The sequence below is a fragment of the Centruroides vittatus genome, unplaced genomic scaffold (genome assembly GCF_030686945.1).
Source record: "Centruroides vittatus isolate TY-2023 unplaced genomic scaffold, ASM3068694v2 contig_202, whole genome shotgun sequence".
NCBI classification, from domain to species: Eukaryota; Metazoa; Arthropoda; class Arachnida; order Scorpiones; family Buthidae; genus Centruroides; species Centruroides vittatus.
The window spans coordinates 73,905-84,661 of NW_027121249.1; the positions used below are offsets into that span (position 1 = coordinate 73,905).

The window sequence follows — 10,757 nt, forward strand, 5'->3', positions numbered from 1 at the left end:
GGTACTAAGAGAGCCGGAGCCCTTTTCGTCATACCCATAGTGTGTTCCGTCAGGTCCATAATGGAGCGGCAGGATGGCGAGACACGGGCCCGAAATATTCGTTTCCTTGAAAAATTCCTAGGGTGGTTCTCCCGGTCAGAGCGATCCTCACCAGTGTAGTTCGCACTTGGCCAATGGGCCGGTCGCGTGGAGTTTTTTGGGTTTTTTCACGTTCGTAACACCTAAATAAGGGGCCGATTTCCCGAAGAAAGTCCTTCCGAGAGGCATAACTTCCTCTTGGCAGATCGCCCACGTGTCGCGTTGCCGTGTACAGTACAACTAATCCAATCCCCAAACCGATCCATAAAATTCCCAAAAACTCTATCGAATTTCTTAAAATGGGCGGCTAATACGTTTACGTAAGTGACCAAGCGCGTGCATCCGGATCGAACTCGAACCGGGATCCTCAGAGCCGTATAAAACTAAAACATTTAATTTTATTTTTCGCGTTATAATTTATATTAATGAATATAAATTATTATAAAATTAATCACGATATAAATTAATATAACGAAATTAATTTTAATAATGAACGATTTAAAAGAAGAAAGTTTAAAATTCTATAAAACGCCGAACGTCATTGGACGACTTGTAAAACGTCATCGTGTTTTTGTATCTATTGGCGCGATCGTCTAACACCTGGAGGCCATCTTAGCGTTGAATGCAGTTTAAACGGTTTTAGCTCGAATATGTTTGTAAATGACATAAAAACTGATTTTTACGACGTAATTTCCGATTCTGTAAGTAAAAATCTACCCGTAATTAATGCATGATGCTTTTTATTTTCTTACGAGTTTCATAAACTAGTAAATTCCGTGTTGACACGTGGTTTTAGCTATGAAATTGAGTAATTATGTATGAATTTTAGCTCAGAAATGTCTATTTTGATGAGAAATTATTAATTTAAACGAAATTAAATTATATTAAACAAAGTTTTCTGTAATCGTCGAAATTTTTTATGACTAATTCATGTTTAACCCTTCCATTATGTAGGACTTACTTTTAGTACAATCGTTGTATGTATACATATGTACTATTTACCTAAAAGTAACTTCTACCCAGTCTTCATTGTGATTTGCCTAAACAAATTGTGTTTTATTAAAAAATTTTGCTTATTTTAATGCTTGTTGAGTATTATATGTAATAATAATGCTCTAAATTGTAATTTTATAAAAATTTTCTTTGTTTAATATGATGATTCCTCACTGATTTGAAGAAGCTAGCTTTAGTTTCTGCTTCTTCAAGCTAACAACTACAGAAAAGACACACAAAACATGCTTCTTCTTAACAGTTTTCATTTAATTTTTTAGTTTTAATGCCTCAAAATGATTGAAAATCACATTTTATTAGTTTTATTACAAAGTTTGTCATCTTAGAATGCTAAAAATAGAAAATTTTGGCCAATCTAACATCTGTTTTAGATGAAAGTTAAAATTTCCTTATTAGATTATCATTTGTACCGCTCTGTGTGATCCTTTGGGTCTATCGAGTTTTTGTGGCAAAGGAGGCGTGTAAACTTTGACCTTTACGTGTCTCCCAGAGACAAACTATAGGTTTATCGTGCAGGCTGGGCCATAGGATTCGTTTGACCTATTCGTCTGCTAGGAAGTTAGTTAAAAGGAATGCGCATCAGTGCAGAAAGACTGCATTAGTTACTTTGGCAAGATGGAGTAATCGAATAATTTCCGTTTGATAAACATTTCTAATCGCTCGCGTCGTTTCGATTTACCTATATCTCGACCAACAGGCCGACCAAGTGGAGTTTTTTGGGTTCTCCCATTTGTGTAACACAAATAGTCACCAGTTTCCTGTAGAAAGTCTTCCCTGTATTGTGTTGCATTATCCCATCAATCCAGCCAACACTGGTGTGACAGGCTAATGAGGGGTGGGAGCCAATGTATTTGGTCGGACCATTTGTGAAAGACTTCAAATATATATTGTCGTGGATCCAGATAATGTGTAAAGTTGTGTGTATTCGTGAGTCTAGGACAATCAGATATGCTAAATGGTGTTTTAACATTCCCTTGTTTTAAAGCATCAAAATTGTCTCTGTTAATTGGAAAGTACTGGGTTGTATGTTGTGGCGTCATAACTACTGGGATGAAGCTGATACTGATTAAACATCTATTACATAATGGAGATTTCACACGATTACTAGAAATGTTCAACTGATATATAAGACTCCTGATGGAGAGAACAAGAGAAATGCCCACTAGTGGCCAAGTGGACTCCGTCTCTGCTCATGGCGGCAGAGAACAGACCCTAAACACTGGGAGTTTGGTCGTAGGTTCGCGTCGCCCTCGGATGGGCTGGCAGCGTGGAGTTTTTCCGGGTTTTCTCCACGTCTATTATTGACCGAATAGGGGCCAGCTTCCCATAAAAGTCCTCCCGGAAAGGCATTCTATCTACCTGCACGTATGTTTAGGCCGGCTCTTCGGTCGCCTAGCGATCAACCACCAGTCTCTCAGAGTATACGGCTGACAGCCAATAAATTCCATATGAACCTCTTCACAAGAAAAGAACAAGAGAGATGATTTCAGAAAATAGGGGAGAAAGTCCGATATGCGAGACTGATGTACGAGTGACAAAGTCAAGATGAAAATTAGTGTCGTCAATGGATTTTATGAGTCAACACTTAATTTTGTTGCTTGTGTGCATCAGTTTTGAGTCACTCCAGTCTGCCATGTAGTAGATAACTTTGTGTAGATAACATAATGCATATACTCTGACCTCTCTGTACTTTATACCTTGCAGTATCATATGGTAGATTACTTGTTTCCATTAATAAGGGATAAATTCGCTCCCATTCTAAACTCATTTAATGTTTATTTATCTGTTTAATTAGGTTACTAATTCTAGTGTATTGTTTTAATGGTTTTAAATTAGATTATTTTTATTGTAATGTTTACTTAGATTACTAATTTAATTTATTATTTCAGAGGGTTTTGATATTGGCAGGATTTGATGTAGATTCATTGTGCGCCTGTAGAATTTTACAAGTAAGTCGCCTTTCCCTAATTAATTATTATTGTTTGATACATAGAAAACCAATGTAACCGATAGTTCTCTTTCCTCCGACCAGTATCTTTTCCATTGCGACAATATTTTATACACATTAATACCAATACCTGGTAGAGCCGCCTTGGTGAAAGCATTCAAACAGCATGGAGAACAGGTATTACAGATTATGTGTACACGTTCTGTAAAGTATGACCGTACGTAAAGCGAAATTTTGTAAATCGGCAATTTTTATATGATTTTTCAGGTGAAATATGTCATAATGATCAATTGCGGAGCAACAATAGACGTCGTGGAGTTACTACAACCGAAAGACGAAGTCGTATTTTACATTGCCGACAGGTACGTTTACATTTGCGCCATTGTGGTTAGCAAGATTTTAAAGTTACTTCCTCTTACAGCCATCGGCCAGTTGACGTGTATAATGTTTATAATGGTGTTCAGGTTCGCCTTCTGACTAAACCGGACGACGTCGAAGGCATTCCCGAATTCGACGACATTTTCCGAGAAGACGAGGTGATTCTTTCGCTAATAAACTATTTTATAGATTAAATGGGGGTCGATTTTAAAAGTAATTTATTTTAGTCAGAAGACGAAAGCGATTCGGATATCAGGTTAAACGAAAGAGTTCTCGAGCGTCGACGAGAGAGAAGATTATGGAAAGAACAAAGGTAGGTTCATTCTTTCGGATTCGTGTGCCAATTCTTTAAGATTTTTTTAAAGTGGAACGATTTTTCTGCAGACAAAAGCTAATGTTTGACTACACCCAATTCAGTTACTACGGTATATCGGTAAGTTTTTAAACATTAAATTAAGTGGGTTTATATCGGAGTGGTGATGTTATTTATTAAACAGACTGCCGTAGCTATGTTCGAACTGGCGTGGAAACTTTCAAAAGACACGAATGATCTTCTCTGGCAAGTATAATCATCAAATTTAAACGAAAATCATTTTATTCAAAGATTTAACGTAATTTCATTGCCAACAGGTGGGCGATAGTCGGCCTAACCGAACAATATCTCTTCAGGAAGATAGAACAGGATAAGTATGTTCTTCAAGTAGGAAATCTGCAAACTCACGTCTCACGCCACAATCACGTGTAAGATTTAAACACAGAGTCTAGTATGGCTTAAATCTGTCAACTAAATTGACATTTCAAAATCTATTTTTAGTTCTGTCAGAGATACAAACGTACAATCGGTCACCTCGCTGCGCATTTCCTTCGAGAAAGAGTATCCTTTATTTTCGTTTTGTACATCACACACCCTATAAACTTGCAAATTTTTGTACTTGACTCTTAATTTAGCTTGCAGCTAGCGTTATATAGGCACTGGTCGCTGTACGAGAGTTTAAAACACACTACATACACCGCCTGTAAATTCAGGCTGTGGAGCCTGAAAGGTCAGAAACGACTCTGCGAATTCTTGGCGGAGATGGGGTGAGATATTTTTTATTATTGGAATTATTTAATAGTGCAAAGTTCTCATTAAGCGTCGTTAAACAGGCTACCTTTGGTGGAATGTAAGCAGAAATTTCCCGCCATGGACATGCAGCTGAGGAATAACGTAATAACCTGGTTCGAGGAACTTGCCGAGAAATACAGGTGCGTACATTCATTATATTTTATAGTTGCGATTATGTAAATTTCATTAAATGCTTAAATATATTTAAAGAATATTGATTATTATGTGTTACTATATTCGTGACGTACGAGATGCTCCGGAAGAAGTGTTAAGAGTTAATAACTTGACGACAACACTGCATACGGACTTTTGTCGGTTTTTTGTTATTTCAAAAGACCAATTATTATTACAGTTTTATTGTTTCAAAGCTCCTTTGAAACCGAAATAAATAAATAAAAAGTGAAAACACACACACAGATTTCATTACTTTTAATAAACTTGGACGTTAATAGGAGATCTTCCTACTAAAATAGTTATTCTTCGTACAGGTTGGACGACATAGTTTACGGATCCTTCGTGGGAAAACATGGGTTTCGGAATAAATTCTGCGCTGCAGACGTCGTCTACTCGACGCTATCGTTATTGGAAACGGCGGTAAGTTTACCTATTACGGATTTTGCTCTTATTACTTTAATCGACGTATTTAATTTTGTAATTATAACAGGATAAAGAAAGTGACCCCACAGACAGATTCTTGATGGCTCTGGATTCTTTGGCCAAGTGAGCATTGCTTCGTCCCCGTGCACCAGTTTGAGACTTAAAATTTAATGGAAATCGTTCATTTTAGGAAAAACACGGACTTACTTTTGAAGGGAATCGAAATGGTCAAAATGCAGCTGACTGCGGTCTTCAAACAGGTTCAGACCATTTTGGATTTGAGGCAACTGACGTGCGCCGGGCCCTATTTATACGCAGCCATCGAAGAGGTAGTTGTCGTCTCTACGGTGGGAATTCTTTTATGATTTTAAGAATTAGAACGTTTAGTATTTAACCTATAAACAAAAAGCCTAAAATAACTGTTTGATGGACGAGCCAATCCTAGGAAAGTTTGTCGGGAATACGAACAAACAATTTGAGAAAATATGCTTAAAATTAGTGTGAAATTGCGTGTAACTGAAAATGTAGACAGTTTATTTTACGTTCTAGGGTTTACCGGAAGCCAAATATTTTGGTTCTCCGGGGCGCCTCGGAATGCTGGCAAGATTCTTACTACAGGCGCAGTATTCTGCGGTGAGTTGATTTTGTTTGAAATTCACAATACAGATAAGTTTTATGACTAACCGATTTCACTTCAGACGAAGAATAGGAGGCTGAGGAATTTGCCATTAGTGTTGGCAACGCCGAGCCTGGAGAGTGCGGGAACAAGTCTCGTTGTTGGCATCCCACCAATAGCGGAAGAATCGACAAAGAAGTTAGTATAAAGTAGCACGTAAATCACCACTACGTGAATACTTTGACTAACTTTATAAATTATATTTCAGTTTCTTTGGAAAGGCATTCGAACAGGCGGCTCACAAATCTCGGGCGGAAGTGATTTTGGACTACTTTGACACCTCGGGTGAGTATCTTATTTGTTAAAACCACGTCTTTGTTGCTACCGTTAACTTACGTTTATATTTACAGTGGTGCAGTTGAGGACCGAAGATCGTGCCAAGTTCTTCGACGCCCTGATCTCTCTACTGAGTTGAAGTGCGATTTTAAACAAGAGAAACGACAGCACGGATTCATAAATATTATTTTAATTGTACATAGATACTTTTTAAAATCAACATTTTATATAGAATAATGCATTTTTGAACAATCTAACAATTTGTACAAATGGAAATTTTCTTAAGTATATTATTTATAACTCTGTAAAGAATAAAAATCTGCGTTCGTCCTGCAGAGAGTTGGCACTAGTTGGGTTTTGCTAGCTCCTCGGCCTTTAGATCGTGATACACGATCACTATTCTGTAAAGGAGAAGATTTTTATGAAAAGAAAAATCTGCAACGGTTTTTTTTAGTACAAATAAAGGTCATTACTTGTCTTCGGCTATCTCTAATTTTTCCTTGACAAACTGGTAGATGGGTCCAGAGTATTTGGGATTCTTTTCTGCGGAAAACACTCCGATGGACCAGATTTCCAGCATGCAGGTAGGATCGTCGCTTCCTCCTCTACACATCTGAGTGTCTGGGTGGACTATCACGGTCACTTTCTGTTTAAAATTAAGGGATTTTAAACGGTAATATCTATAGTTACCTTCAATTTTTTGGCTAATATAAGTATTTGGCATCGTGGAAGTTTCAAGATACGCAAATAGGCTCCACAGACTTGCCAAGCTAAGTGCAAGACTATACCCAAAGTAATGCGGGGACATAACTTATATTTATATACTGATAGAGTAACTCCTGTACACAAAGAATACTCAACCTCATTTATGCCATCATTGAATCCGATTCTGGAATCCTCTTTGAAAAATTTCAGATGTGCACCATTCTGTTGTCAAATTATCCTTCATTGGACCAAACAGATGGAAATCGAAAGGCACCAGATCTCGGATGGAGGACCACCGACCGAACAAAAACTCTGACCATCTCAAGTGTGAAAGTACCGCTCGCTAGTCACAGTAAGCCACGTTCCAGAAAATCGAGGAGAACGACGTCCTCGTCGTCCCAAAAAAGATCGCCGCAACTTTGACGAGGAGGAGTTATTCTACCGACACGTACAATCTGAACGACCCATGTCAGTTAATAAAAGTCGTCCTATTTTTCGTCGCTGTTGGTGCAGTCCCTGCATAAACTTAAAATACAAAATAAACAACCGAGTTGTATTAATACAGCGTGTACCAGCAGTTATGCCGAAACTAGCATCTTGCAACTCGACACGCTGTGGAAACGGAAACAAAGCAGCCACGTGGCAAACTACGGCCGGTCTTTTGGCAATTCCGGACGTCGTATACACGACACGGAGCCAAGGATCTCCGAACCAAGATTTGCGTCACAAAGGGCAGAGTTGACGCGCTCGGGATCGCATCTAATTTGAGTATGTACCCCACTCGCATTTAAATAAACCTATTGATGAATATTGCAATAGGTTAAGTTGCCATGCAACAAGCATTTGTTGCACGGTAACTGGTGTAATTTAAACCGTGTTTTAATTCATAACTACATAATAGGAAGCACCACCCATTCAGAAATGGTGTCAGCTGGGAGTGGAGACTAAATAAGTGAAACAAGAGCCGATGCAACGAAATTCTAGACAAAGCGAGGAATTTACGTCTCTAGAATCGCTCTCGTCGCGCTAGAATTACGCTACGCAATGCTATTTTAAGTTATCTACGATCGATCACGTGGCTTAAAAGAAACGATCGATCGATTTCGTAACTTTTCAACGCGATTAAACTCGCTTCCTTAATGGTAATTAATCCGATTACGATCGAAATTGTCCACTCACCGCTTCGGGTTTGTCCAGGATCTTGCTGATCAGATCGGAAATTTGCTTGTGGAGATCGTGGGGGACCCTCTCCTTCGGCAGATTGGTGTGGAACGTGCACAGCGGCATCCTGCTGTAGAGCGCTGCTGCAAATCGCAAACTTTGACCTTCTCCGCCCTAACTTGACCCCCAGTCACGTGTTCGGCGGTTGCGACGCGGCGATACGGAACACAACCGTTTCGTAAATGCGCGTTACGAACGTCACTTCCGCCCGACGAAATTACGCAACTTCCCGTCGTTCTCATCACTTTATTTATCTATGTTTTTTTTTTACAGACATTCGTAAACCATTTCTAACATTATTATTATTATTCTCGTTTTAGTACAAATTTTAATTTAAATTCTACAATTCGTCTTCGTAACCTTCGGGTAGGGCGTTCTTGCGAGGGTTGTGGAACAGGCCGTGGTTGCCGTCACCCCATGGAAATGGCTACGGAATAAAAACAAAGAAAAAGGACGTTAAGCGTGTCGATCCGAAGCCAAAAATCTACGTAGAATTTCGTAGATTTAACGCGTAAAAGTGGCAATATTCTTGCATTTATGGTCGGTTTAGAATCATTTCGTACGATAATATGGCAGGATATTCCATTATTATTATCCTGTATTCTGTTTACAGCGTGGTAGACAAGCTCTATACAGTATACTTAATTTATTTACACAATATAAAGTTGTGGTAAATAACACTTAAGCTGTAGCATAACTGCGGGACTTTATCTGTGATTTTAAAATGCCAAAATTCTAGAGGTAAATTGCAGCCGACTTATGGTGGATCTTACCAAATTCTTACAGATTTACAATCAATTTTGCTACTATAAAGTACAGTTATGGTAAACCGTTCCTAAATGATGCAAATATTACCACATTTAACCTTTATGCGCTCGGTACTTGATAGTACTTTATTTTAAAAACTAGTTAATTTTTTAAAATATTATGTCTCGGATGTAAGAATTCTATCGTGTATCATTACCTTATTTCTGATTCTCAAGTGTTCGTAGGGCTTGAACTCGGGACGTTGCCAGTGCGCCATGTGTTCCTTTTCGCCCAAGTAGGCGTTAACCATGCAGATGCCTACGCTCGGCAGGGCCACAAAGAAAGTAAGCATTCTCCACTTCTTCATTGCGGCTAGAACAGAAATTTCTGGATATTAAAGTGTCTCTGAAGTCATTTCTGATTTGTCTTAACATGTAAGAGATGCCGACAACAGAAGATTGCGAGAATAATTCCCAGATAGAAGACTGAATTGTTACTTACCGCCGGATTTACAGATTATTACATTATAGCAGCAACAATTGTAAGTTTTGAAGAATTTCCCCACATTATTAAATGTGGAAAATCCTTCAAAACTTGCAATTGTTAACTTATAGTGATACTGATCAATTAACCATGAGATCAAAATTACTACCCTATACGAAAAAACTTGGGCAATAACAACGATGCAAGCGTGCAATTCTTCGAAGGCTTTCGGGCAATTTTCAACGAGATCCAAGCATCGTCGGACCCACTACATCTCCATCCTCTTGGGCAATTTTCGTGCACTTCCGAGCACCGTTGCGCCCGCTAAATCTCTTGGGCACCGCCTCAGAGATCAGATGAGGCCGTGGCCCTGTAAGACCCCACCCGGGAACCCCAAAATGTAATGTTTTATGTGGGGACGAGGCCAAATTCTTCTAACATGATCTTGCTTTACCCAGGCAAGAGGACGGCATGCTACATTGATTAACATTGAGGAAGATGAGAAAGATTCAATTAATTAGGCAAATTAATGCCTTGGAAACATTTATAATTTCAATTTCAATTAGATTTGTTTTTATTAAATCCATTTTATCAATAATTTTATTACATTTTGCCATGTTTAATGCTGCAATTAATGCTGACTCCCAGCAAAACCTAATTAAGTCATGGGCATTAATTACCATTAAGCAATGGCAAATTATTTTGATAAAATGGACGACTTTAAACGAATTTAATTTATATTTTTACTAATTGTGTTGCTTTAAGTGGCTAAAATCTAATTAAATTGAAGGTAAATTCAACATTGTTAAGGGAATTACATTAGTAACAAGGTTAAACCATTACTTCCACCCTAAAAACGGTTAATTATAATTAATAACCAACCTTCGGCTACTTCGGGTGGTGTACCCATCGACATTAATCTACTCTGTCGAATAAATCTCGCCGCGTTCAAGTTAAGTCGTTTCGCTAACGATGCCATAGCCGCCATCTTTGTTTTCACCTTCTACTGTTACCAGAGATGATCCTCCGCTTCTATTCGTTGGTGTTTATCACGTGACTAAATTTCTGTCAATCAGTTGGCGTGTTTTATAAGTCTCGTATTTTTAAAGGGAAAATATTGTTATTCGTAACAAACGAACTAATTCTTTAGGTTTAAATATATTAAGTAAAATTAATAAATTGTTATTATTAAATAAAAGTTTTCATTCGGGTAATCGTGTGATGTAATCGTGAAAAAACGTCACGTGATTAGTTTAATGCACGTCACGAAATTTTAAATTACGTTTTGATTTTTACAAGTTTAAATTTTTTTGACTTGATTTAACTTTTTTAATTCGTTTGTTACAAAATTGCTATATTTTCCCGAAAGAATTCAATCATGCGAATTTAATCGTGTGATTTAGTTGTTATTGGATAAATTAGTCACGTGATGTGCTCTATTTATTTTTTATAAAAATAAGTGCTTCGATTGGTTAAATAAATTAAGCAAATAAAAAATTACTCAATGAAGAATACGTTTAGAGGAAATTGGA

At 37.8% G+C, this 10,757-nt stretch overlaps 3 protein-coding genes across 3 annotated transcripts; 1 reads left to right on the forward strand and 2 right to left on the reverse strand.

The window, feature by feature from the left end:
- The first annotated feature begins 651 nt into the window (after positions 1-651).
- On the forward strand, positions 652-6,547 carry Cdc45 (cell division cycle protein 45). The gene is made up of 19 exons (XM_067264967.1): positions 652-779; positions 2,979-3,038; positions 3,122-3,214; positions 3,305-3,399; positions 3,459-3,573; positions 3,643-3,728; positions 3,800-3,848; positions 3,913-3,974; positions 4,046-4,156; positions 4,230-4,289; positions 4,364-4,495; positions 4,562-4,660; positions 5,009-5,114; positions 5,185-5,240; positions 5,308-5,446; positions 5,667-5,750; positions 5,816-5,931; positions 6,002-6,078; positions 6,144-6,547. Exons 1-19 carry the CDS (start codon positions 729-731, stop codon positions 6,206-6,208), a joined length of 1,656 nt encoding a protein of 551 aa, XP_067121068.1. The 5' UTR covers positions 652-728; the 3' UTR covers positions 6,209-6,547.
- On the reverse strand, positions 6,244-8,195 carry LOC136970536 (MIF-like protein mif-2). The gene is made up of 3 exons (XM_067264970.1): positions 7,954-8,195; positions 6,543-6,715; positions 6,244-6,470 (listed from the first exon to the last, which is right to left on the reverse strand). Exons 1-3 carry the CDS (start codon positions 8,059-8,061, stop codon positions 6,416-6,418), a joined length of 336 nt encoding a protein of 111 aa, XP_067121071.1. The 5' UTR covers positions 8,062-8,195; the 3' UTR covers positions 6,244-6,415.
- Positions 8,196-8,227: 32 nt separating this feature from the next.
- Positions 8,228-10,263, reverse strand: LOC136970535 (cytochrome c oxidase subunit 6A2, mitochondrial-like). The gene is made up of 3 exons (XM_067264969.1): positions 10,108-10,263; positions 8,960-9,114; positions 8,228-8,422 (listed from the first exon to the last, which is right to left on the reverse strand). The coding sequence occupies exons 1-3, from the start codon at positions 10,211-10,213 to the stop codon at positions 8,336-8,338; spliced, it is 348 nt and encodes a 115-aa protein (XP_067121070.1). The 5' UTR covers positions 10,214-10,263; the 3' UTR covers positions 8,228-8,335.
- Positions 10,264-10,757: the final 494 nt, after the last annotated feature.

Coding starts and splice junctions, on each gene's coding strand:
- Cdc45 (XM_067264967.1), top strand. CDS start 729: ATGTTTGTAAATGACATAAAAACTGATTTTTACGACGTAATTTCCGAT. Junction 3,215..3,304: donor TCAAACAGCATGGAGAACAG/GTATTACAGATT, acceptor ATGATTTTTCAG/GTGAAATATGTCATAATGAT. Junction 5,447..5,666: donor TATACGCAGCCATCGAAGAG/GTAGTTGTCGTC, acceptor TTTACGTTCTAG/GGTTTACCGGAAGCCAAATA.
- LOC136970535 (XM_067264969.1), bottom strand. CDS start 10,213: ATGGCGGCTATGGCATCGTTAGCGAAACGACTTAACTTGAACGCGGCG. Junction 9,115..10,107: donor ACCACCCGAAGTAGCCGAAG/GTTGGTTATTAA, acceptor TTTCTGTTCTAG/CCGCAATGAAGAAGTGGAGA. Junction 8,423..8,959: donor ACTTGAGAATCAGAAATAAG/GTAATGATACAC, acceptor TTTATTCCGTAG/CCATTTCCATGGGGTGACGG.
- LOC136970536 (XM_067264970.1), bottom strand. CDS start 8,061: ATGCCGCTGTGCACGTTCCACACCAATCTGCCGAAGGAGAGGGTCCCC. Junction 6,716..7,953: donor TCCTGGACAAACCCGAAGCG/GTGAGTGGACAA, acceptor AATTTTAAACAG/AAAGTGACCGTGATAGTCCA. Junction 6,471..6,542: donor TTAGAGATAGCCGAAGACAA/GTAATGACCTTT, acceptor TCTCCTTTACAG/AATAGTGATCGTGTATCACG.